The 27,981-nt window shown below is 42.1% G+C and overlaps 2 protein-coding genes across 10 annotated transcripts; both read left to right on the plus strand.

The window, feature by feature from the left end:
- The first annotated feature begins 86 nt into the window (after positions 1–86).
- On the plus strand, positions 87–3,801 carry LOC122765737 (extracellular calcium-sensing receptor-like). Of its 2 annotated transcripts, none has more exons than XM_044020132.1 (6): positions 87–367; positions 449–746; positions 889–1,692; positions 1,774–2,001; positions 2,114–2,237; positions 2,761–3,801. In XM_044020132.1, the coding sequence occupies exons 1-6, from the start codon at positions 102–104 to the stop codon at positions 3,666–3,668; spliced, it is 2,628 nt and encodes an 875-aa protein (XP_043876067.1). In that variant the 5' UTR covers positions 87–101; the 3' UTR covers positions 3,669–3,801. The 2 variants fall into 2 exon arrangements, with proteins under 2 accessions (XP_043876067.1, XP_043876068.1); XM_044020133.1 differs by having other exon boundaries at positions 581–746.
- A 4,316-nt stretch (positions 3,802–8,117) lies between these two features.
- Positions 8,118–27,833, plus strand: LOC122765734 (extracellular calcium-sensing receptor-like). Of its 8 annotated transcripts, none has more exons than XM_044020120.1 (7): positions 8,118–8,386; positions 8,496–8,793; positions 8,912–9,709; positions 9,794–10,021; positions 18,145–18,290; positions 24,980–25,116; positions 26,788–27,833. In XM_044020120.1, exons 1-7 carry the CDS (start codon positions 8,121–8,123, stop codon positions 27,699–27,701), a joined length of 2,787 nt encoding a protein of 928 aa, XP_043876055.1. In that variant the 5' UTR covers positions 8,118–8,120; the 3' UTR covers positions 27,702–27,833. The 8 variants fall into 8 exon arrangements, with proteins under 8 accessions (XP_043876055.1, XP_043876059.1, XP_043876060.1 ...); XM_044020121.1 differs by lacking the exons at positions 8,118–8,386; positions 8,496–8,793; positions 8,912–9,709; positions 9,794–10,021 and adding exons at positions 16,125–16,387; positions 16,471–16,768; positions 16,895–17,719; positions 17,803–18,030; XM_044020122.1 differs by lacking the exons at positions 8,118–8,386; positions 8,496–8,793; positions 8,912–9,709; positions 9,794–10,021 and adding exons at positions 16,125–16,387; positions 16,471–16,768; positions 16,916–17,719; positions 17,803–18,030.
- Positions 27,834–27,981: the final 148 nt, after the last annotated feature.

Consider the following 27,981-nt stretch of genomic DNA (forward strand, 5'->3'; position numbering starts at 1 on the left):
CCTCCTCTCATCCCAGAGAGATGAGACATGAATATGAATTTATATGCTGCAAAAGTGTATTAATAGCAGTGCAGACTGAGATTTACACTGAGGTTCATGTGATGCCTCTTTGTGGTTTAATTATCTGTGACACAATGATGTCCATACAGAGGTGGCCAGAACATGGGTGGACACTTTTACAGCTTCTGTTGGTGGCATCTTTCTCTCAGGCTGAGGAGCTACTGTGCAGACAGAGAGGAGATCCTGAAAACCCTCAGCTGTTGAAGGATGGTGACATCATGTTGGGGGGAATATTCTCTTTCCACAGCAGCTGGAAAAATAGATGGGAAAACTACGCAGACAAGCCATCACCACTGGAATGTACAAGGTAAATTATACAGTGGAAATCTGTTCAAATGTAACATTTTATCTACGAACAACTGGACTTTTCATTAATATTTGCATTAAGTTTGAATTTCAGGGGGTTCCAGTTTGCCCAGGCTATGCGTTTTGCCGTCGAGGAGATTAATAACTCCACAGACCTACTGCCTGCTGTCTCTCTGGGTTATAAATTTTATGACACCTGTGGCTCCATTGCCAGGGGTGTGAGAGCTGCACTGGCACTGGCAAATGGTAATGAAGTGAATTCTGCTCCCTCCAACACATCATGTGTCAAACCTGCACAGGTGCTGGCCATTATGGGAGAAACATCCTCTTCTCCTTGTATGGCCATAGCTACTGTCATCGGGCCATTTCATATCCCAATGGTGGGTGAGTTTAAATGACTACATTAGATAACATAAGAAAAGAAATACACAATAATTCTACCTGCTGCTCATAGGAGATACGACAGTGTGACTGTTACTTTTTATATCTTTATCTTTGGAGGTAATTCATGTTTTCTTTCAGATCAGCCACTTTGCCACTTGTGCTTGTCTCAGTGACAAAACCAAGTACCCGTCCTTCCTCAGAACGATACCCAGTGACTACTACCAGAGCAGAGCCCTGGCCCTTTTAGTCAAGCACTTTGGTTGGACTTGGGTGGGAGCAATCAGAACCAATGATGACTATGGTAATAATGGAATGGCTATATTCACAGAGACTGCACAGCAGCTGGGTGTCTGTCTGGAGTATTCTGTTGCTGTTTTTAGAACAGATCCACCAGAAAAACTACAAAAGATAATTGATATCATCAAGGCTTCCACCGCCAAGGTAATTGTTGCTTTCCTTTCCCACATGGATATGGATGTGCTAATACATGAGTTGACCCACCACAACTTAACTGGATACCAGTGGGTAGGAAGTGAAAGCTGGATCTTTGATTCACAAATTGCGAAACTAGATAGGCATCACATTCTGGATGGTGCCATAGGCCTGTCCATCCCTACAGCACATGTCAGTGGCATGAGAGAGTTCATGCTGGACGTGAAGCCACTCAATTCAACAAATACTGACTTTTTCACAGAGTTCTGGGAGACATTATTTAGCTGCAAGTTCAAGCAGTCAAAGTCATCATCATCATCATCAGGGAATCAGAGAAAATGTACTGGACATGAAGATCTGACTGGAGTCCATAACAGCTTCACTGATATGTCACTCATGCCTATATTTAACAATGTCTACAAAGGAGTGTATGCTGTGGCCCACGCACTTCACCGTGTTCTTGGCTGTAATGAAACATGTAACAACAAGTTGCAGCCAGATCCATTCACAGTGAGTTTTAAACCTAAACATGTTTTTAATTTCAACAAAAAAAGTATGTCATATGATTAACTAAATGATCACCTATTTAAGATTTTACAGCACGTAAGAAAGATTCACTTCAAAACAAAGGAAGGAGACGAGGTTTACTTTAATGAGGATGGAGACCCAGCAGCAAAGTATGAAATTATCAACTGGCAGCCAACAGAACATGGTGCTGTGGACTTTGTCACTGTTGGTCTTTATGATGCTTCTTTACCTTCAGACAAACAGCTGAATCTGCTTAATAAAGCTCTCTTTTTTGCACAGAACTCAAAAGTGGTAAGTAACCATGTGACCTGTACTATAGTTGTTCAATTATGACTTAATCAAAATGTTTGGTTTAGGCAGGAAAATAATCAGACATGGTTACAAAAACATGTCGTTCATGCAGGTACCCGTGTCAGTTTGCAGTGAGATGTGTCCCCCAGGAACTCGCAAGGTTCTCCATAAAGGAAAACCTATCTGCTGCTTTGACTGTATAAGATGTGCAGAGGGAGAAATAAGCAACGTCACAGGTCCAGTAATAATCCATCAAAGGTTATTTTTATCGGGTAGTCTTTTGAAAAATACAACCACATCATATTGTAAATATAATTGAGAAATTCATTCACTTTTACCCTCATGTAGGATAAAGTGGGAGACAATGTGTTATTGATATTACCATGAATTAGTTATGGACATTAAATATGCCAACTGCAGTTACAAACGGTCTCTTTCCAGATTTAGAAATGACAACTATGATTATAATTGAAATGTGAGTTTTGCACAACATTTCGTCACATCAAATCTAATGACACGTTGGAAGGTGGTGTTGAAGTCATGGGAGAGAAGTGTCTGTACTCTGTTAACGTGCTGTTGTAGAATTGAAATTAAAAAAGAAAAAGAAAAAAGAAGACGTTTTTAGAGAACCAGTAAATTATTTATTTTAGTGTCATTCTACGCTGAACTTAATAATGAATGAAAATAACCTGCTAGTATCTCATTATCATGTTGTGTTTTTCTTCAGTATCTCACATCTGCTTCATCACTACTTTTCAGATTCTGTCACCTGTGTGCAGTGTCATCCTGAATTCTGGTCAAATGAGAGAAGAGATGCTTGTGTGAAGAAGGAGATAGAGTTTCTATCATATGAAGAAATTATGGGAGCACTTCTCACTGCAGCGTCCCTATTTGGAACATTCACGACTGCTTTTGTATCGCTGATTTTTTTCATGCACAGGAAATCTCCCATTGTCAGAGCCAACAACTCTGAGCTGAGCTTCCTGCTGCTCTTCTCCTTGACTCTGTGTTTCCTGTGTTCTCTGAGCTTCATTGGCCAGCCGTCAGAGTGGTCCTGCATGCTGCGACACACTGCGTTCGGAATCACTTTTGTCCTGTGCATCTCTTGTATCCTGGGGAAAACTATGGTGGTCTTAATGGCCTTCAGGGCGACACTTCCAGGAAGTAATATGATGAAATGGTTTGGGCCTACACAGCAGAGACTCAGCGTTCTGGCTTTTACTCTCATACAAATTGTCATATGTATCATCTGGTTAACAACTTCTCCTCCTTTTCCATTGAAGAATTTTCAAGAACTCAAGGACAAGATCATCCTGGAGTGTGCTCTGGGCTCAGCTGTAGGCTTTTGGGCTGTACTTGGATATATAGGAATTCTGGCCATCCTGTGTTTTATTCTTGCTTTTCTGGCTCGGAAATTGCCCGATAACTTTAATGAAGCTAAATTCATCACTTTCAGCATGTTGATATTCTGTGCAGTCTGGATCACCTTTATCCCAGCCTATGTCAGCTCTCCTGGAAAGTTCAGTGTTGCTGTCGAAATATTTGCTATTCTGGCTTCAAGTTTTGGATTGTTGTTTTGCATTTTTATTCCAAAATGCTACATTATCTTATTAAAACCAGAGAAGAATACAAAGAAGAATATGATGGGGAAGATGATAGCAAACTAATTCTTAATGAAATTAGGTGGCAACTACAGTTGTACGTCTACATTTTATGTAATATTTTGTCAACCAAACTTGTGTTGTACAACTCTAATATCTGACATTGTATATAATGAACATAAATTATGTATTCTGCTCCTTTTGTAGAAAATGCTTTGCAACCACACAACACCAACCTAACCAACATTGATACAAATTAATGAACTGAAAGAAGGAAATTCTATTCTACTGTTTTTGTTTACAGTGTATAATATGTACAAACAGAAATGGTCTATGTGGCTGAGCAAATAACACAAAACAGGCTGATAATTGTTCGTAGACTTTACTCGCAAACTCCACATGAGACAAATTTTCCAGAGTTGTTTATGTTTCTGCAACTCAGTCAATTGGAAAGAGGTCCTGCCTTTCAGACAGTTCCTCCAATCATCATGCATCAGCTCAACGTCTGCCCCGCCCACTGTTTGATTGACACCCTGAGACGCTGAGCTTCACTGGAAGTGACAATTTTGTGGCATTCATCCAATCACCGCCTAGGCGATCGCAGTGAAAAAAAACCCTTTCTATGCCGTCTTGTAAAGAACAGTTGAACGGAGCTTCCACTGGTTTCGATGCACCGTGCTGCTGTGGGAATGTGTGACAAGAAAATTGTACATATTTGATATTTAAGATATGCTTGCTATCAGAATCGCTTCTGATATAAAGAGGTGACATAATGTAATAAGGGCTGTCAAACGATTATTTTTTTAATCGCGATTAATCAAATTTTTTCCATAGTTAACTCGCAATTAATCTCTATATTAAAAATATGGAGTTAGAATCAAATAAACACAAAGAAAAAATGTCTTTTATCTTCTATTTCTTCTTTCAAATAAAAAAGTGCATTGTAGACCCACTTGACATGTCTATTTCAAAAACACAGCACATAAAATTCCACAACAATGTGGTCTTGAAACTGAAGAGGTAGTAGACAACAAACGACAAACAGAACAGGGCCTAATGACAGTTAGATGAATGAAAAACTGCAGTCATTAGACACATCAGATTCAGAACCCTGAACTCTAAGTTCTAACTTTTTTCCTATTCATTAAGCCAATTGCTAAGGCAGACCAGTCTGGTAACGATAAACTGTCATCACCGAAAAAAAGAAAAAAAAAAAAATCTCTGACAGAACTGGACTCAGATATGTGCAGCATTATACACTCTAAAGTGAGATTTTTTGCTGGTTTACTTGGGCTTCAGCAGAGCAGAGAAAAACATTTTTCAGGCTGTTCCACCTGTTACATGTGTGTGTATGTATGTATATTCTGTTGTGCAAAATGCAATATTTAATTTTTCAAACCAAATATAAATACTAAAAAGCACATGAAGGGGATACATGATTGTATAAAGGAAGCATAATTGTTATCAAGGCCTTGTAGAACAGGTGAACCACAAGGTTCAAATTTAGGACCAATACTCTACACTTTATATATTAACAAACTCCCTTCCGTTTGTGACAATGTGAATGTACTTATGTATGCAGATGACACAATTATTTACACAAAAGGCAGGAATGTAACAGAGGTAGTGACAAAATGAACAGCAGCCATTGGAAATCTGGCCAAGTTGGTCAGAGACTCTAGTCTCACTATAAATATAGTTCCAATACCTGGGCATAATATTAGAACCTACTCTCAGTTTAAAAAAAACAAACAAAAGAAAAAACAAACAAAAGAAAAAACATAAAGATCTGCAAGACCCTGAAATTTAACCTGGTCACTTTCAAAAGCCTAATGAATTCACTCAAAATGGAGGCAGCTAAATGATTCCTGAATCCAGTGATCATACCTCATTTCTCCTTTTGCATTTCAAGCTGGTCACAAGCAAATAAACCACCTAAAGTCCATAAGAGTCACTTTACAAACAGGCACACACAACAATTTCACATACTGTCACATACTGAGGAAGCATGATATCCTAAACTTTGAGAATGTTCTTCTTTCTGATTAGTTTACAAAACCATTCACGGTCTTGCTTCCCCTACTTTTAAAAACTTTGTTCATCAGACATCTGCAATAAAACCTAGAGTTACGAGATCTACATCCACTGTAGTCTGCACAGTCTGCATTTCCATATAAATCTATAAAGCAGTGGAATTAGTGCAGTCCAGAACATTTAGAATTTTACCACTTTCTCCAGAGAATTAATGAATTATGGAATAATGAATTTATTTCTCCAGGCTACTCCAGTCAAGGACTAGTGAGGAAATACCAAAGTCAAATCCGGGGAAATCTATCCTGGTGTATTAACAAAAATTGTGGTCAATTAAAGGCCACATAGACCGGAATCTCCAATTAACGCTGCGTTTGTGTGTGTGTATTTGTGTCATTACCTCGTTTATGAAACCCTAAAGTTTCAGAACAACAGTTCAGCCACTGCTGAGAAAATAGCGTTGTATTGTTTTCCTGGGCTCTGTGAAGCGGATCGGCACTTCCGTAGGCTGATGTCGTCATCAGAAATCCTCACCACTCCTCTCACCACCGTAGCGCCTCCTGGTGCGGCACTAGTCTGGGCACATCCGGTTGCGTACATTCAACCGCAGAAGAAGAAGAACTACTCTCGTTGTAGCTGCTGTGATGCAGAGCATCCACCGTGCCAGAAGGGGGAGCTGTGTATCTGAGAGCTGGCCTATCTATTACGTCACTTCCAGGTACCTGTCCAGTCACAGGACAGTGGGAAAGCTCTCGTTGACGGGCCAATCACAACACAGTCCACGTTATGGGGGTGTGGTTTTGGTCTGAAACAGCGCGGCTGACTCACACGGGGCATCATTATGTTGGAGGAACCAACGCTATTGGTTATGAATTTTGAAGTACTTAATTATGGAATAATTAATTTCTTATAGAAAAATTTATTCAAATTGTAATCAAGGCACCACTCCTCTTAAACAGAGGTGTACAATTGGTTCTGAATGAACCATTAACTTATACCCTCCAAAATCAGTCTCATAAACCAAGATTAATAATTAATTTAATAATTGATGAATCACAATAACACATCAATGGTTAGCTTGAATTGAAGGATTAGAGGTCTAGAGGGAAGAGGTTGGCGATGTACACACTTGTGCAATATTAATCAGACCAGACTGTATTATCTTAGGAAGTCTCACAAAGCTTGGACCCATATGCACAAGACCAGAAGAAGGTTTTAAAGAGCTTAATTGACTCCTTAATTCAGCAAACAAAAGGTGAGCTGGAACAGCTCTGAAACAAAGGCTAAACGCTAAACTTGACTTTGAACTGAGAAACAAACAAAAACCTTAGCTAGACTATAACAACAAAAGATCTCTTTCTTTGTTCGTAACATGAAGTGGCACAGATACTGACAACACACGCAAGACGCTCTGGCAACAGGAAATGGGAGAAGGGAGTATATATTTAGGGAGTGAGGTTATGAGCACCAGGTGAAAACAATCAGGAAATCAGAAGAGACACAGGAGGTAGATAAACCCCTTACCAAAATAAAACAGGAAGTGACACTGAACTAAAACTAACACAAAATAAAACAGAAAGTGACACTGAACTAAAACTACTAACACAACTGATGGTGCATGACATTGTTATTATTATTTTTATTATGATTATTTTTATTAGTTTGTACAGTATTGTATTGTGTGTACAGACTAAGACGTCAAGTCAGATAGAGGTAGACTACAAATAAAGATAGTAGTTGACAAATAAACTACAACAAGATGGCAGAATCAAAGATTGCTCGTTGACCAAATGGCTGCTGTGTTTCTTTGTTAACCATTTTTGTGGGATGAGGTGCCAGGTTAGAAGTGTGCACATCTAGAGCTAGAAGCCAGGAAGCATGGACATCAAGCAAGTAAGCTCAATATAACATTTCACAAGGTTAAACAGTTTATGCTAAGCCAAGCCGTATGATGCTATGCTAGGCCCAGTTACATTACCAAGTCCTTGAAAGACGCAAATGTTTCCTTTTGAGGTGCTGTCTGTTGGTCCAGGAACTGTAGATTGTTGATAGTTTCTGGTGTCTGTTGCTCAGGTTCCTCCTTACAGAGGTGGCTAGTTGGAGCTAATATGGCTCAGGTTCTGGTGTCACTTCCTCTGATGGGAGGATAACAGGCTGCTACGAGCAGCCTGCTTGGAGATCAGCAGAAAGGGTTTACTTGTTATGTTTTAACTTTTGATAGAAGGATGAATTTGATGTTTCATTGTCTTTAAATGGCATTTATGATGATAGCACTTTAGGTAAAGTATGTTTGAGCTGCTAAGACAATAAGCGCCCCCTGAATGTTTTTCAACCTCCTTTGTTTCACCAAACCATTCTGTGCAGGAACCTCCCTCCTCTCACCCCGCCTTTCATGTCCAGAGAGATGAAACATGAATATTAATTTCTAAGCTGAAAAAAAAAGTATAAACACAATGGCAGACTCAGATTTACACTGAGGTTCATGTGATGCCTCCTTGTGGTTTAATTATCTGTGACACAATGGCATCCCTACAGAGGTGTCCAGAACAAGGGTGGACACTTTTACAGCTGCTGTTGGTGGCATCTTTCTCTCAGGCTGAGGAGCTGCTGTGCAGACAGAGAGGAGATCCTGAAAACCCTCAGCTGTTGAAGGATGGTGACATCATGATGGGGGGAATCTTCACTTTCCACAGCAACTGGAAAAACAGACGGGAAGACTATATTGACAAACCATCACCACTGGAATGTACAAGGTAAATTATATACTGTGGAAATATGTTTATGTAACATTTTATCTAAGAACTGCACTGGACTGTTGTTTCTGTATGACTAGTACGGCTACTCATATATATTTCCATTAAGTTTGAATTTCAGGGGGATCCAGTTTGCCCAGGCTATGCGTTTTGCTGTCGAGGAGATTAATAACTCCACAGACTTACTGCCTACCATCTCTCTGGGCTATAAAATTTACGACACCTGTGGCTCCATTGCCAGAGGTGTGAGAGCTGCACTGGCACTGGCAAATGGTAATGAAGTGACTTCTGCTCCCTCCAACACACCATGTGTCAGACCTGCACAGGTGCTGGCCATTATGGGAGAACAATCCTCTTCTCCTTGTATGGCCATAGCTACTGTCATCGGGCCATTTCATATACCAATGGTGGGTGAGTTTAAATGACTGCATTAGATTCATAAAAAGAAAAACACAATAATTCTACCTGCTGCTCAGTGGAGATATGATAGTGTCACTATTTTACTTTTGATATCTTTCTCTTCAGATCAGCCACTTTGCCACCTGTGCTTGTCTCAGTGACAAAACCAAGTACCCGTCCTTCCTCAGAACGATACCCAGTGACTACTACCAGAGCAGAGCCCTGGCCCTTTTAGTCAAGCACTTTGGTTGGACTTGGGTGGGAGCAATCAAAACCAATGATGATTATGGTATTAATGGAATGGCTATATTTACAGAGACTGCACAGCAGCTGGGCGTTTGTCTGGAGTATTCTGTTTCTGTTTTTAGAACAGATCCACCAGAAAAAATACAAAAGATAATTGATATCATCAAGGCTTCCACCTCGAAGGTAATTGTTGCTTTCCTCTCCCACATGGATATGGATGTGCTAATACCTGTGTTTACCCACCACAACATCACTGGATACCAGTGGCTTGGCAGTGAAAGCTGGATCTTTGATTCACAAACTGCAAAACTAGATAGGCATCACATTCTGGATGGTGCCATAGGCCTGTCCATCCCTAAAGCACATGTCAGTGGCATGAGAGAGTTCATACTGGACATGAAGCCACTCAATTCAACAAATACTGACTTTTTCACAGAGTTCTATGAGTCATTTTTCAGCTGCAAGTTCAATCAATCAAAGTCATCATCATCAGGGAATCAGAGAGAATGTACTGGACATGAAGATCTGACTGGAGTCCATAACAGCTTCACTGATATGTCACTCATGCCTATATTTTACAATGTCTACAAAGGAGTGTATGCTGTGGCCCACGCACTTCACCGTGTTCTTGGCTGTAATGAAACATGTAACAACAAGGTGCAGCCAGATCCATTCACAGTGAGTTTTAAACCTAAACATGTTTTTAATTAATTTGAACAAAACAAGTATGTCATATAATAACTAAATGATCACCCATTTAAGATTTTACAGCACACAAGAAAGATTCACTTCAAAACAAAGGAAGGAGATGAGGTTTACTTTAATGAGGATGGAGACCCAGCAGCGAAGTATGAAATTATCAACTGGCAGCCAACAGAACATGGTGTTGTGGACTTTGTCACTGTTGGTCTTTATGATGCGTCTTTACCTTCAGACAAACAGCTGAATCTGAACAACAAATCTCTCATTTTCGCACAGAACTCAAAACTGGTAAGTAACCATGTGACCTGTATTGAAGTTTTTTAATCATGACTTAATCAAAATGTTTGGTTTAAGCAGAAGAATAATGAGCATGTTGTTCATACAGGTGACTGTGTCAGTTTGCAGTGAGATGTGTCCCCCAGGAACTCGCAAGGTTCTCCATAAAGGAAAACCTGTCTGCTGCTTTGACTGTATAAGATGTGCAGAGGGAGAAATAAGCAACGTTACAGGTCCAGTAATAATCCATCAAAGGTTTTTCACTTCACTTTAAAAAATCTTTGGTTATTTGGAAGATAACATTCAGAGAACAGTTTAACTTATGAATATTGCGAGGTTGTCTTTTAAGAAAACAAACATATCATACACAGTAAAATATATCTAAATTAGTGGAAGATTCCTCTGGTGAACATAATGTATGATTGCTGTATGGTATTCTTGTTGAAATTACAATATACCAAATGGGTTAGGATTCATTTTAGAATCCGGGTCAAATTGTATATCGTTAAACATAGAAATCAATCACAAAGATTACACAGATTGTCAAAAAAACTTTAGGGGATTAAACTATTAATCCTTATCCTTATTTGTCAAATTAAAAATCACATGCATTTATGTGTACAAAGGCTGAGAGAAAAGTGATCATAAAATTCAGAGGTTTCAATCAAAAGCATTTTTTTTGGATATACTCGATAAAAACTATTGGTTATTTTATCTTTTGATACATAAATTCACTCTTTTTTTAGTTCACCCATGACATTTTTAAAGGTTGGCATTTGTTAGTTAGTTATGAAACATTACTTATTTCAAATGCTATCATATATCACTACCAACTGCCTAAGTTTAATAATCCATCACTTCTTCATGATGCCCTTATTTCAAAAAATGTTATTATCATCCCTACACTTAGTGTTTTTCTTCAGTGTCTCCATCTCTGACATCTGCTTCATCACTACTTTGTAGATTCTGTCACCTGTGTGCAGTGTCATCCTGAATTCTGGTCAAATGAGAGAAGAGATGCCTGCGTCAAGAAGGAGATAGAGTTTCTATCATATGAAGAAATTATGGGAGCACTTCTCACTGCAGCGTCCCTATTTGGAACATTCACGACTGCTTTTGTATCGCTGATTTTTTTCATGCACAGAAACTCTCCCATTGTCAGAGCCAACAACTCTGAGCTGAGCTTCCTGCTGCTCTTCTCCTTGACTCTGTGTTTCCTGTGTTCTCTGAGCTTCATTGGCCAGCCGTCAGAGTGGTCCTGCATGCTGCGACACACTGCATTTGGCATCACTTTTGTCCTGTGTATGTCTTGTATCCTGGGGAAAACTATAGTAGTCCTAATGGCCTTCAGGGCGACACTTCCAGGAAGTAATATGATGAAATGGTTTGGGCCTACACAGCAGAGACTCAGCGTTCTGGCTTTCACTCTCATACAAATTGTCATATGTATCATCTGGTTAACAACTTCTCCTCCTTTTCCATTGAAGAATTTTCAAGAACTCAAGGACAAGATCATCCTGGAGTGTGCTCTGGGCTCAGCTGTAGGCTATTGGGCTGTACTTGGATATATAGGAATTCTGGCCATCCTGTGTTTTATTCTTGCTTTTCTGGCTCGGAAATTGCCCGATAACTTTAATGAAGCTAAATTCATCACTTTCAGCATGTTGATATTCTGTGCAGTCTGGATCACCTTTATCCCAGCCTATGTCAGCTCTCCTGGAAAGTTCAGTGTTGCTGTCGAAATATTTGCAATTCTGGCTTCAAGTTTTGGATTGTTGTTTTGCATTTTTATCCCAAAATGCTATATTATCTTATTAAAACCAGAGAAGAATACAAAGAAGAATATGATGGGGAAGACAACACCAAACTAATTCTGAATGTAATTAGGTGGCAACTATTTTTCTTTAATGCATTATTCTTTAGATAAACTTGTATTGTACGTGAAAAAAGTAATCTCATAACAATTACAAATAAACGCTATTTACTTTCTGATTTCAAATTCATGACAGTTTGTAGAGTGCACTCAAACCATAAACGTGTGTATGTTAACTACAGTTTTCAACATAATTAATCAATAATAAACATATATTTATATTTGTAACTATTTATCACAGATACAATTAAATACAAAGTACTTTACAAAGATAAAACACAAATGCAACTCATTATGAACGAAGAAATCATAAAGGCCAGAATCCATCATACATGAGTTTGCAGAGGTAGATTTATTTATACATTTATTATAATACAATAGATACATTTAAAATATATACAAGTAACCAATACATAAATTAAATGTAAAATACAAAAAATGTATAGACAAAATCCGAAAAAACTAATCAGTGATGAATATTGGGAACTAAAATGTAATACAAAAAAAACAAAAAAACTATACATAAGAAAACAAACAAAACAGTAAATGAAGCAGATTGAAAGCAGTTGTAGGGCAAATTATGCTTTACCTGTCCTCAGGTGTTCAGAAAGGCTGCTGTCAGAAAATGACACCTTATTGTGGGTCTTAGTTCTAACTATTGGAATCATTAGAAGGCAACGACCCGAAGACCTGAGGGTTCTGAGCGCTGGCAATTTAAAAGCAAATCAGACAGTCCAGTTTTAAAAACCATTAGAATTATTTCAAAATAAATTCTAAAGCATACATGGTGCCAGTGACTTCAAAAGTGTTACTTGTGCACTCTTTATTTCATAATAATGTTATTGTATTACAAAGTAATTTATACTAGTAGGGTTAGGGTTAGGGTTAGCAAAATTATACTGATATCAATTATTAATTGCAATTTTAAAAATGTATTACAAAGGCAGATGATAAGATATCTTAACCAGATTTGTTTCATTCTAATCAGTGTTTGTCAAAGGTTTTTTACCTCATTTAATACACCTCTGTATGGGCACCATTAGTTGCATGAAGCACATCAAGACGGAACTCGATTTCTTGCCAAGTTCGCTGTAGCATAGCCTCATTAATGGTAGCAATGGCATCAGAAATCTTTTGCTTCAACTTAGTAATGTCCCGTATCTTTGTTCAATACACGATATCTTCAACATAACCCCATAGAAAGAAGTCCAAGGGAGTGATATCTGGTGAACGTGGTGGCCAAGGAATTGGCCCATCCCTTCCAATCCACCAGTCTGGAAATATTTGATTGAGAAACTGACAAAAATGGTTGTTGGTTGAATGTCAATAAGTTGTGGTGCCACATACTGTATTCAGTCAAAAGGTCAAGGTAAACATCTGCAGTAATTGATGCCTCATGGAAGAAAAATGCACCAATTATTTGATTGCACGTGATTCCACACCACACATTCACTTTGGGCTATCCCGGTGAACTTCCCTAGTCACATGCGGGTGTTCTGATCCCCAGATTCTCACATTGTGTTTGTTTATTTTCCCTGAAACATGAAAGGTTGCCACATCTTTTTTAAGGTTTCATTTAACTGTACCTATTTCACCAACAGGATACCTGAAACACACAATTTCAATGTGATCACTAACCTTCTATCTGGTTAAGATATCAACTGCCTTTGTAATACATTTTTAAAATTGTAAAGATACTTTATGGACACCCTGTATATATATATAATACTCATAGCATAATAACAATGATGACAATAAGTAATAATAATAGCCTCACAACTTGACCTGGATCCTGCAGCCCAGGAGTCATGGGTACCTGCAGAGTAAGCACAGGAAAATGCTTATATACTAATAATGATTTATCTCATAGATAAGATAAGACTTTATTAATCCCATGATGGGTAAATTAAGTCTTTGCGCAACATGAAGGTGGTAGAGCTCTCAACGGTCCTGAAAATTACAACCTGACCCGACCCGCAGGTCCTCCTACCAGCTGCTGCACAGCGAACAGACTGGACTACACATACTGCGGTACATTTGCCCTTTGGTCAGCGGGCAGCATCCACAACTGGTTCAATTTAGGCCGGTGATCGGTGATGGACTTGGTCGTTTTTTCCCCCAACCGGTGTGCATGCCGTTGACACACGGCTGCCAGATGTGCAGTATCGTTCTGAGTCGTTCTGCCCATAGTGGCACAAGATGCAGAGTGGGATCTTTGTCTCTGTCCAGTTCACGCTGAGCATCATAAAAGGGCTCTAAAAATGACACTAACATGCCCAAAGTGTCGGGGTTACGTACGCAGTGGCGTCAGGTCTGCCACTCTCCATCAAGCAGTTAGCCAGATTTACTCTTAACCACACATGAACAGCGATGATTCACAACAAACAACATATAATTTACAACCTGCAAGAAATGTGTTTTATGAGTGGAATAAAGGAAGCCGGAGGCCAACCCGACCCGACTCATTTGCACATTTTTTCGGCCCGAACCCGGCCCTAACCTGCGGGTCCAGTCCACAATATACATATGTACACATAGAAAAAGTATATAACTACCAAACGGGTATAATAATGATGTTAATGTGATGAACATGATTATTGTGTGGAATCTGATTGCAGTGCTGATAAATTACCCATGTAGTGCGCCTTCTTGCACTGCAGGTGTCACAGTCTTCCACTGAAATCTATCAGGGCCATGACTGTGTGGTGTTTGTCCAGTGGGCTGTCCAGGACAGAGCCTGCTCTCCTAACCAGCTTGTTCAGTCTTTTCCTATCTCTGTCCCTGCTGCCCCCTGCCCATCACACCACAAACTCACACTGAAGGCTCTCAGTCTTCTCAACAGGTGGAGGTGAGATTGGCCCTTCTTGTATAGAGTGATATTGGACCAGTCCAGTTTATTGTTAAGGTGAACACCTAGGTATCTGAATCTCTGTACCATCTCTATGTCAGAACCTTGGATATTCAGTGTCAATCACCACCTCCTTTGTCTTACTGGTGTTCAGATGCAGGTGGTGGAGAACTTCTGCAGGAGGCAGTCAAATGTTTTGCGATGGAAGTCCGAAGTGTAGAGGGAAGAGGAAGGAAGAGAGCACTGGATCAAAATCTATTGAAGAAAATATTGAATTCATTAACCCATTCATGGTCTCCTGTGGTCTGGGGCCACACTTGTCCATGGCCCGAACAGCTTCAGTCCTCTCCACACATCGTGGACGTTGCCACCCTTACAGTTCTGGATTTTGTATTTCAGCTCCTCTGTAGCTAATCCTCCCCTTTTTAATAATGTTCATAATCTTTAAATAAATAGTGAATTTGTCCTCTACCACTTCAAAGATGGGCAATTAACCTAATTTTTGTTGCTAAAACTTAACTTTCACCCTGGATTACACCAAATGTATTGCTTCTGCATGAAGTACAATTAGTACTACAGTAAGTCCAATACAACTGATATCATCAACTACTAATACAGGTACATCTCAAATTTCAGTTATTTCAGTAAGTCAACTCAAACAGTGAAACTTGTGTATTATATAAATTCAATACACACAGACTGAAGAAGTTTACATCTTTGTTTTTTTAATTGTGATGATTTTGGCTTAAATTTAACAAGAACCCAAAATTCAGTATCTCAAAAATTTGAATATGGTGAAAAAGTTAGAAGAAAAAGTTCACTATTGTAACTTTATGGTGTCACATGCCAATCAGCTAATCAACTCAAAACACTTGCAAAGGTTTCCTGAGCCTTCAAAATTGTCTCTCAGGTTGGTTTAATAGGCTACAATCATGGGGAATCAATATGACATAAAATTTTGTTGCTGAGTGTCACAATTATTGGAGATTGAACACATGTGCTTTTATTTACTATGAAAAGGACAAAAAAAAAAAACAGTTTAAATATCACCCTCCATTTTTGTTTGATACTCAATGAACAAAATTAGTCTATAAGGAAGGAAGGCTGACACTAGTGTGCTTGAGGTGGCACTGTCAAATACCATGTAAAAAATCTGAAAGAAAGTCAAAAGATAATGAAGTGGATGAGTGTTCAATCTACCTTACCTGCCTTGATGATTTTCATCATTCCCTAGAGATTAGGTTATGTCATGGCTATCGCACCAAACTGTGGGCACCTCCTTCCTCTCACCCCTCCTTGCAGGTCCAGGGATTTGAAACATCTTAATATTTTAATTTGCAGAAAATGTATAAATACCAGTGCAGACTCAGATTTACACAGAGGTTCATGTGATGCCTCCTTGTGGTTTAAATATCTGTGACACAATGATGTCCATACAGAGGTGGCCAGAACAAGGGTGGACACTTTTACAGCTGCTGTTGATGGCATCTTTCTCTCAGGCTGAGGAGCTGCTGTGCAGACAAAGAGGAGATCCTGAAAACCCTCAGCTGTTAATGGATGGTGACATCATGTTGGGGGGAATATTCTCTTTCCACAGCAACTGGAAAAACAGACGGGAAAACTACACACAAAGACCATCACCACTGGAATGTACCAGGTAAATTATATAATGTGGAAATCTGTTCAAATGTAACATTTTACCTAAGAACAGCTGGACTTTTCATTAATGTTTGCATTAAGTTTGAATTTCAGGGGGTTCCAGTTTGCCCAGGCTATGCGTTTTGCCGTCGAGGAGATTAATAACTCCACAGACCTACTGCCTACCGTTTCTCTGGGCTATAAAATTTATGACACCTGTGGCTCCATTGCCAGAGGTGTGAGAGCTGCACTGGCACTGGCAAATGGTAATGAAGTGACTTCTGCTCCCTCCAACACACCGTGTATCAGACCTGCACAGGTGCTGGCCATTATGGGAGAACAATCCTCTTCTCCTTGTATGGCCATAGCTACTGTCATAGGGCCACTTCATATCCCAATGGTGGGTGAGTTCAAATGACTACATTAGATAAGAAAAGAAAAACAAAAGAAAAAAAATACACAATAATAATGCTCAGAGGAGATATGACAGTGTGACTGTTTTGTTTCTGTTTCTTCATCTTTGGAGGTAATCCATGTTTTCTTTCAGATCAGCTACTTTGCCACCTGTGCTTGTCTCAGTGACAAAACCAAGTACCCGTCCTTCCTCAGAACGATACCCAGTGACTACTACCAGAGCAGAGCCCTGGCCTTTTTAGTCAAGCACTTTGGTTGGACTTGGGTGGGAGCAATTAGAAGCAATAATGATTATGGTAATAATGGAATGGCTATATTCACAGAGACTGCACAGCAGCTGGGTGTCTGTCTGGAGTATTCTGTTGCTGTTTTTAGAACAGATCCACCAGAAAAAATACAAAAGATAATTGATATCATCAAGGCTTCCACCTCCAAGGTAATTGTTGCTTTCCTCTCCCACATGGATATGGATGTGCTAATGCATGAGTTGACCCACCACAACTTAACTGGATACCAGTGGGTAGGAAGTGAAAGCTGGATCTTTGATTCACAAATTGCGAAACTAGATAGGCATCACATTCTGGATGGTGCCATAGGCCTGTCCATCCCTAAAGCACATGTCAGTGGCATGAGAGAGTTCATACTGGACGTGAAACCACTCAATTCAACAAGTGCTGACTTTTTCACAGAGTTCTGGGAGACATTATTTAGCTGCAAGTTCAAGCAGTCAAAGTCATCATCATCATCATCAGGGAATCAAAGAGAATGTACTGGAGATGAAGATCTGACTGGAGTCCATAACAGCTTCACTGATATGTCACTCATGCCTATATTTAACAATGTCTACAAAGGAGTGTATGCTGTGGCCCACGCACTTCACCGTGTTCTTGGCTGTAATGAAACATGTAACAACAAGGTGCAGCCAGATCCATTCACAGTGAGTTTTAAACCTAAACATGTTTTTAATTTCAACAACAAAAAAGTATGTCAGATGATTAAATTAATTATTACCTATTTAAGATTTTACAGCACATTAGAAAGATTCACTTCAAAACAAAGGAAGGAGATGAGGTTTACTTTAATGAGGATGGAGACCCAGCAGCAAAGTATGAAATTATCAACTGGCAGCCAACAGAACATGGTGCTGTGGACTTTGTCACTGTTGGTCTTTATGATGCTTCTTTAGCTTCAGACAAACAGCTGAATCTGCTAAATAAATCTCTTTTTTTTGCACAGAACTCAAAACTGGTAAGTAACCATGTGATCTATATTATTATATGTTGTTTAATTTGGACTTAATCAAAATGTTTTGTTAACGAAGGAATAATCAGTCATGCTTACAAAGACATGTTTTTCATGCAGGTGCCTGTGTCAGTTTGCAGTGAGATGTGTCACCCAGGAACTCGCAAGGTTCTCCATAAAGGAAAACCTGTCTGCTGCTTTGACTGTATAAGATGTGCAGAAGGAGAAATAAACAACGTTACAGGTCCAGTAATAATCCATCAAAGGTTTTTCACTTCACTTTAAAAAATCTTTGGTTATTTGGAAGATAACATTCAGAGAACAGTTCAAGAGAACATTCAGAGAGCAATTTACTGTATAACTATTGTGGGATAGTCTTTTTTAAAAAATGCAAATTTATCAAATAATAAATATAATGAAGAATCAAATCACCCTCCAATATTGCACACACACTGTCAAAATTTAAGTTACATTTCAGACTGAAAAACAAAAAAAAGTGACACATCAAATGTCAAAAATAAAACAATCAAAGTTTGCATCTTGTATTAAGTGCTGCTGTCCTAAAATCTAATAATAGTTTTGTATATTTGCTGTTCGGTTCCTTCATCCCAGTTATTGTGTGGGTATGTAGATAATTGTGATGAACAAAATGTCACAACCGAACAAGGACTTGAACCCAATAGCACGACTCAGAGACAACTTCCAAAAATACTATAATTTATTGGACAAAGTAACAAATAAAAATCACTCTCAAAGGGAGGAAAAGTATCAACAGAAAATCACTCTATCGAGGAATCACTAGATAAGCAAAAGGCCAAAGTAACAAATTATAATCACTCACTGGGAGGAGACAAAAGGTCTAGGCAAGGTGCCAAATCAAAATCACTCTTCACGAGGAAAAAACTCTGATGGCTCAAAAAGGGACAAAACAAAGTAGCAACTAAGAAAAGCAAAAACCTTACAAACAATTGACGTGGCATGGATTGGCGTGGGTTCTCTGGCATGACAGACAAGACGAACTGACGCAGGGCAGAGGGAAGCACAGGCTATATGTAACTCAAAGTAAATGGGGAACAGGTGGAAACAATCAGGGCGGGGAAGATAATCAGACTGGCGGGAAAACTACAGGGGAAGGGCAAGTTATCTGAAACAAGAGGAAAGAGAGATGTCAAAATAAAACAGGAAGTCACAAAACAAATAGAAGGCAAAACTAAACATAACTTAACACAACTTTCTGGATATGACAGTACCCCCCCCTCTAGGGACGGCACCTGACGGCCCAGATAACTGAGGGTGGCGTCTGTAAAAGTCTGTGATGAGGTCAGGATCCACAATAAAGCTAGCAGGAACCCATGATCGTTCCTCTGGACCGTAGCCCTCCCAATCCACCAGGAACTGCCTGCCCCGGCCCCTGTTGCGCACAGCCAGCAGAGCCTTGACTGAGTAGACAGGGCCGCCGTCGACCATCTGGGGAGGTGGAGGGGGTGCGGCTGCGGGCACCATGAGGCTTTCCTTAACCGGTTTCACCCGGCTGACGTGGAAGGTGGGGTGGACTCTCATGGACCGGGGCAAACGCAGACGGACAGCGGAAGGGCCGATGACCTTGGACACTGGGAAAGGCCCCACGAACCGTGGAGCCAACTTCCTGGAGGCGACTTGGAGAGGCAAATCCCGCGTAGAGAGCCAGACCTTCTGGCCAGGCTTGTATACAGGCGCAGGTAGGCGCCTCCGATCAGCAGCCCTCTTCATGCGGTCCACACTGCGTAGGAGTGCCTTACGGGCGGCTGCCCAGATGCGGTGGCATCGCCGGACCATGGCATGGGCCGACGGGACGATGATCTCCTTTTCTGTCTCGGAGAAGACAGGGGGCTGGTAGCCGAAGACGCACTGGAATGGAGACATGCCAGTTGCCGAGGTGAGAAGAGAGTTGTGGGCATATTCCACCCACACCAGCTTCTTGCTCCAGGAAGCCGGATTCTGCGACACCAGGCATCGAAGACAGGTCTCTAACTCCTGGTTGAGACGTTCCGTCTGGCCGTTGGCTTCTGGGTGATAACCAGAGGTGAGGCTGACGGTGGCCCCGATGAGCTTGCAGAACTCTTTCCAGAACCTGGATATGAACTGGGGCCCCCGGTCTGAAACAATGTCTTTGGGAAAACCATGAATACGAAATACTTGAGTCATCATAATCTCTGCCGTTCTTTTGGCAGATGGAAGCTTGGGTAATGCTATGAAATGAGTCATTTTAGAAAACCTGTCTACCACTGTGAGCACAGTGGTGTTTCCTTCAGAGACCGGGAGCCCCGTGACGAAGTCGAGTGAGATCTCAGCCCATGGACGAGTGGGAACAGGGAGTGGCTGCAGCAACCCCATCTGCGCTCTGGAGGAGGTCTTGTTGCGGGCACAGATGGAACACGCCTCCACATACTCCCGAACCTCCCTCTCCATGGAGGGCCACCAAAACCTCTGGGAAATGACATACATGGTCCTCTTAACTCCTGGATGGCAGGTGAGCAGTCCGGTGTGAGCCCAATGGATCACCTGTGGACGCATAACAACAGGGACAAACAAGCGATTCTCCGGACAACCACTAGGTGTCGGATTCTCACCATTAGCCTGCTTCACCTGAGATTCTATCTGCCAACTCACCGCTCCTACCACACGGTTCAGTGGTAGGATGGGCTCCGGTTCCTTGGCAGTAGGCTCGGGGTCAAACAGACGGGACAAGGCATCGGGCTTGGTGTTCTGGGACCCCGGCCTATAAGACAAAACAAAGTTAAATCTGTTAAAAAAAAATGTCCATCTGGCTTGGCGAGAGTTCAGTCTCTTTGCTTTGCGAATATATTCCAGATTCTTATGATCTGTCCATACAATGAATGGGTGCTGTGCGCCCTCTAACCAATGTCTCCACTCTTCCAAAGCTTTTTTCACTGCTAATAACTCACGGTTCCCAACATCGTAGTTTCTCTCTGCCGGCGAGAGTTTATGAGACAGGAAGGCGCAGGGATGAAGCTTGTTGTCCTTCTCAGAGTGCTGGGAGAGTACTGCCCCCACTCCATTATTGGAGGCATCCACCTCCACCACAAACTGCCGGCTGGGATCAGGAACTGTGAGAATGGGGGCAGTAGTGAATCGCACTTTGAGCTGCTGGAAGGCCTCCTCAGCTTGAGGGGACCACAAAAAGGGAGACTGAGGAGAGGTAAGTGCATGTAGAGGTGCAGCTGTGGCACTGAAGTTTCGGATAAACCTCCTGTAAAAGTTAGCAAATCCTAAGAATTGTTGAACCTTTTTGCGGCTATCAGGTGTTGGCCACTGAGCCACAGCGCTAACTTTAGCCGGATCCATTTGCACCTTTCCAGGGGCTATGATAAAGCCAAGGAAAGATACAGTGTCGGCATGGAATTCGCTCTTTTCTGTCTTGACATATAATTGGTTCTCCAGCAGTCGCTGGAGAACCTGCCGTACATGATGCACATGAGAGTCTAAATCTGGGGAGAAGATCAATATGTCATCTAAATACACGAACACAAAGTGGTTCAGGAAGTCTCTCAGTACATCGTTGATCATTGCTTGGAAGACAGCAGGAGCATTGGTCAACCCAAACGGCATGACTAGGTACTCGTAATGACCACTAGGAGTGTTAAAGCCTGTTTTCCATTCATCCCCCTCTCTGATCCTAACCAGATGATAGGCGTTTCTGAGGTCTAATTTAGTGAAAACCTTAGCTTGCTGAAGCTGATCAAAAGCTGATGACATTAGTGGCAGAGGGTACCGATTCTTAACAGTTATGTCATTAAGTGGTGCATAGTCTATACATGGTCGGAGTGTCCCATCTTTCTTTCCCACAAAAAAGAACCCTGCCCCCGCTGGAGATGAAGAGGGGCGGATAAGACCAGCCTTTAACGAGGACTCAATATACTCGGTCATAGCCTTCTTTTCGGGGCCAGAGATGGAATATAGTCTACCCTTAGGAATAGGGGACCCCGGGATCAAATCAATGGGGCAATCATAAGGCCTGTGGGGAGGAAGGGAGGTTGCCTTCTTTTTACTAAATACCTCACTCAACTCGTGGTAACATCTTGGGACCGAAGTCAGGTCAGGAGTTTCAGAGTCTGTGACATGAACAGAGGCAATGTTATCACTAGTTTTCACATTATGACAAGACTTTAAACACTTGGTTTTACATTCTTCTGCCCAGTTCAAGACCCTCCCAGTACTCCAGTCAATGTGCGGGTTATGTTTCTTCAGCCAGGGAAAACCCAAAATGAGAGGATACTGGGCAGAGTTGTATAAATGAAATTGCATAAGTTCATAGTGGTTATCAATGATAACTGTGAGCAGTTCAGTCTTGTGCGTCACTCGAAAAATCAGACTGCCATCGAGAGCGCTGGCCTCTATAGGCTGAGATAATTGTTCTGTTTTTAGCTTGAGTCTCATGGCAAAATCCCAGTCCATGAGACTTTCATCAGCCCCCGAGTCAATGAGAGTCTCCAAACTAAGTGTGGTGTTGTGATGCCTCACCTTAGTCTGGGTTAAAGCTCGAGGAGGGAATTCCGTGGAGGAGAAACGTCTCCCCAGTACCCCCCTGTCGACTGGTGAGCCTGTGCCTTTTGCCGGACACGCTGCTAGCAGATGCCCTTGCTGTCCGCAATAGAAGCACCTGCCTTCCTGCAGGCGACGACGGCGCTCCTCTGTGGACAGTTTGGTTCGCCCCAACTGCATGGGCTCCTCCACCTCCTCGGATGGCCTCTCCCTCCGGGTAATGGGTGATGGAGCACGTGAGGAGCTCCGCCAACTGGGTGTAGTGACAGCAGCGCGACCCTGATGACGACCAGCTGCAGAGGCCATTCGGCTTCGTTGTAGCTCCTGTAAGCGGTTGTCTGTTCTTATGGCCAGAGTCATTACTGAGTCTAGATCAGAAGGCAAATCTAGGGGCACTAACAAGTCTTGAATTTGATCTGAAAGTCCCTTGAGAAAAACATCATACAGGGCCGTGGTATTCCATCCGCTATCCGTGGCTAGGGTGCGAAAGCGGATAGCATAGTCACAAACAGAGTCTCTATTTTGTTTGATGTTGCTCAACTCACGTGCTTTCTCTCGGTCGGATGAGAGGGGATCGAAAGCCTTCCGCAGAGCCTGTTTAAACTCCTTGAGGGATCCGCAGATCATTGAATCCCGAGACCATTCAGCCGTAGCCCATGCCCTCGCCCTCCCGGTGAGGTGGGAGATCATGAATGCCACCTTCGATCGTTCCGTAGGAAAGGCTGAGGGCAAGTGTTCATAATGCATATCACAGTCCACAATAAACGCCCGACATCCTCCTGACTCACCAGAAAACTTTTCTGGGGGGGAAAGGCGAAGAGTCGTGGCATGGGGAGCTGAGATCAATGAAGCTCTGGTATCCGCCGGAGATGGTGTGGTCATGGTGTCTGAGGGAGAGGGATCCCTTGTGAGATGAGCAAGGACTTGATGTACTTGGTTTGCCAGGAGGTTAACTTGGGCTGTCATAGAGGCTTTGAACTCCTCCTGACTTTTAGCCATCCCCTTCACGCCACTGTGCAGAGAGGCCATGTGCTCCTCCTGCTGAGTCAGGCGGGTGTTCTGGGAGCGAACGGCCGCTGTCAGTTGTTCTGAGTCGGCTGGGTTCATGCTGGTCAGTTCGTAATGTCACAACCGAACAAGGACTTGAACCCAATAGCACGACTCAGAGACAACTTCCAAAAAATACTCTAATTTATTGGACAAAGTAACAAATAAAAATCACTCTCAAAGGGAGGAAAAGTATCAACAGAAAATCACTCTATCGAGGAATCACTAGATAAGCAAAAGGCCAAAGTAACAAATTATAATCACTCACTGGGAGGAGACAAAAGGTCTAGGCAAGGTGCCAAATCAAAATCACTCTTCACGAGGAAAAAACTCTGATGGCTCAAAAAGGGACAAAACAAAGTAGCAACTAAGAAAAGCAAAAACCTTACAAACAATTGACGTGGCATGGATTGGCGTGGGTTCTCTGGCATGACAGACAAGACGAACTGACGCAGGGCAGAGGGAAGCACAGGCTATATGTAACTCAAAGTAAATGGGGAACAGGTGGAAACAATCAGGGCGGGGAAGATAATCAGACTGGCGGGAAAACTACAGGGGAAGGGCAAGTTATCTGAAACAAGAGGAAAGAGAGATGTCAAAATAAAACAGGAAGTCACAAAACAAATAGAAGGCAAAACTAAACATAACTTAACACAACTTTCTGGATATGACACAAAAGTATTATAAGTCTTCTTCAAATTCAAGCCAAAGTTTACTTATATGTCTCCCGTTGCAGAAAGGGGACCATGCTGCAGTGCAATACAAGACATATACATAATAGATAGATAAACATAAACCATACATGCAATGCATGTAGTGCACAGAAATACATAAAAACATACATACATACGCCCATGCATATTCTTGTACATACATACATACATACATAAATACACACATACTGCTGTACAATTTGAAGATACATGTGATGCACCTCCACCGGTGCCCTGGTGCAAGTGTACACCTCTGAACACCCCTCAAGCAAGAAACTTGCTGCAAGGCCTAAGGCCCGAACCTGTCACTCAACCTACCCACCGGCAATGGCTACTGAGACGTCTCTGGGGGTCGTCCCTTTGTTAGCGTTTTGCCTTCTTATACCCAATACATCCCCAGGAGGCCAGGCGGTGAGCTCTGGCGTCACAGTGTCACCCCCCCAGTGCCAGTTTACATTGCCCCTATACAACCCAAACAGTACTGCCACATTCAACTAACCCAGGCTCCATTCATGCAAGCTCCAGGTATTGTCCAGTGTTGATACTACATAATAGGATCATCAGCTGGGGCCTTGGGTGTTATGTCACCCCCAACTCATATCCTTCCTCCTTAGCCACAGCTGAAGACTGTCTTTCTCTGCCTCCTCCGCCAGTTCTTTGATGGCTTTCCTACGCCCTGCCCCTGTGCATCCGATGTCGTGGAGCAGGCGAATAGTTGAGGACCCAACAAAGCCCCTGCATCCTACTTCAACGGGGCACATGAGGGCTTTCCAGCCAGCCTCTTTGCAAGGTAAGGTGTCGTAGGTGGCTCTGATCAGGAAGCTGAGCCTGGTTTGGGGGGTCTTCCACAGGTCGGACCTTCCCATGGCTTCCCATGACATCCAGCCTTCCCTGCTGGCTTTGCAACACCACTTTGATGTTAAGGTGCCCCTGCTTGGTCCTCGTCACTTCTGCCACCACCATGGCTTTCCGCTCATCCTTGGAGGCCTTTGACCAGAAGAGGGGGGTCTCACTCCTCCCAAGGCCTGCTCGACCCTCCTGGACTCTGCTCAGTGTTTCCTGCTGATTGCCATGTCGACCTCTTCCTGGGCTTTCCACTTCCTCCCTGTTCGTATCTGGGCACCAGCTGCTCTCACCAGTTGATCAGTGGATTCCCTCAGCTCTAGCACCATCCTAGCCTTCTCCTGCTTGTATCACAGGCCAATGGATCGCAGTGGCAGCTGCAATGTGTTCCTGCCAAAGAGGCCAACATCTGACAGGCATCTCGGCAGTCCTAGCCACTTCCTGATGAATGAATTTGCCAGCCTATCCATCTTGTCTGCCTCAGAGGAAGAGACTTTGTTCATCTTCAGAGGCCTCATCACCCTTGGGTACAGTATGAACTGGTAACGCCATACTTTGTACTTGCTGGGGAGCTGGCTCTGATTGATCCTGGCCAGGCCATCTGCATCTACATACACATCGTCATCTTTGAGATTTAAAGAAAAAGCTTACATCCATGAATATGATTGACTGGATAGTTGCAAGTTGCAAGCAAAAATACACACTCGTCCTTTGGTTTATCCAGTCAGCTGCGCAGTCACCCCAAGGCTCTGTGAACAGCAAAGGACAACAGTCCCTGCTTTCAAATTGTGTTTGTAGTGTGGCTCTTAGTTTGTCCAACTTTTTCTCCACTGCACAAGCTAGTGAACAGAAGGCTGGGCAGCAGTGGTTGAGGTGTTCAGGTGATACAGGGTGGAAGAGCCTCTACCTTAGTAACAGTCAGTCAGTCATCATCTAACCGCTTTATCCTCCACCAGAGGGTCGCGGGGGGTGCTGTGCCAATCTCAGCTACATCGGGCGATAGGCGAGGTACACCCTGGACAGTTCGCCAGTCCATCGCAGGGCCACACACAACTAGAGACAAACAACCATTCACTCTCACACTCACTCCTACGGTCAATTTAGAGTGTCCAATTCACCTAATCCCCACATTGCATGTTTTTGGACTGTGGGAGGAAGCCGGAGAACCCGGAGAGAACCCACGCACACACGGGGAGAACATGCAAACTCCATGCAGAAAGGCCCTTGTTCCAACCGGGACTCAAACCCGGGTCTTCTCGCTGCAAGGCGAGAGTGCTAACCACTACATCACCGTGTGGCCCACCTTAGTAACAACTATTGAGAAAAATACAACAAAAGGTACAAAAAAGCACAGTGATCAGGAGATAGACACTGGAGAGATATCTGTCATGGTGGCCACCATCTTGACATCATATTATTGTGTAAAAATCTGAAATTTAATAAAAATCCATCCTGTCCCTTGGTTTATAGAGAACCAGTAACATATTAATTTCAGGGTCATACTACTCTGAACTGAATAATGAATGAACATATAATGAACCTTGTATTATATCGTTATCATCTAGTGTTTTTCTCTGTTGTCTCCATCTCTTACATCTGCTTCATCTCTACTTTTCAGATTCTGTCACCTGTGTGCAGTGTCATCCTGAATTCTGGTCAAATGAGAGAAGAGATGCCTGTGTGAAGAAGGAGATAGAGTTTCTATCATATGAAGAAATTATGGGAGCACTTCTCACTGCAGCGTCCCTATTTGGAACATTCACGACTGCCTTTGTGGCTCTTATTTTTTTCATGCACAGGAAATCTCCCATTGTCAGAGCCAACAACTCTGAGCTGAGCTTCCTGCTGCTCTTCTCCTTGACTCTGTGTTTCCTGTGTTCTCTGAGCTTCATTGGCCAGCCGTCAGAGTGGTCCTGCATGCTGCGACACACTGCGTTCGGCATCACTTTTGTCCTGTGCATCTCTTGTATCCTGGGGAAAACTATGGTGGTCTTAATGGCCTTCAGGGCGACACTTCCAGGAAGTAATATGATGAAATGGTTTGGGCCTACACAGCAGAGACTCAGCGTTCTGGCTTTCACTCTCATACAAATTGTCATATGTATCATCTGGTTAACAAGTTCTCCTCCTTTTCCATTGAAGAATTTTCAAGAACTCAAGGACAAGATCATCCTGGAGTGTGCTCTGGGATCAGCTGTAGGCTATTGGGCTGTACTTGGATATATAGGAATTCTGGCCATCCTGTGTTTTATTCTTGCTTTTCTGGCTCGGAAATTGCCTGATAACTTTAATGAAGCTAAATTCATCACTTTCAGCATGTTGATATTCTGTGCAGTCTGGATCACTTTTATCCCAGCCTATGTCAGCTCTCCTGGAAAGTTCAGTGTTGCTGTTGAAATATTTGCTATTCTGGCCTCAAGTTTTGGATTGCTGTTTTGCATTTTTATCCCAAAATGCTACATTATCTTATTAAAACCAGAGAAGAATACAAAGAAGAATATGATGGGGAAGATGATACCAAACTCATTCTGAATGTGATTAGGTGGCAAGTGCATTTTAATGCAATTCTACATTTCATGTAACATTTTGTCAACCAAACCTGTCTTGTAGTACTCTAATATCTTTTATTGTGAATTAATGAATAAAATTACAAATAAACTCAGAAGCCGAATGCATAATAATTATTTACTGAGTTTCTGTTTATCTAGGAGAAAACAACCTTGAGTAACAACAAAACAATAGTAATAACAATAATACAAATATTTGTCTGTGCTTCAAAATATATTGGCAATTAGGTGTCTTCTGGATGGTG

Source organism: Solea senegalensis, linkage group LG3, assembly GCF_019176455.1.
Source record: "Solea senegalensis isolate Sse05_10M linkage group LG3, IFAPA_SoseM_1, whole genome shotgun sequence".
Taxonomy (NCBI): domain Eukaryota; kingdom Metazoa; phylum Chordata; class Actinopteri; order Pleuronectiformes; family Soleidae; genus Solea; species Solea senegalensis.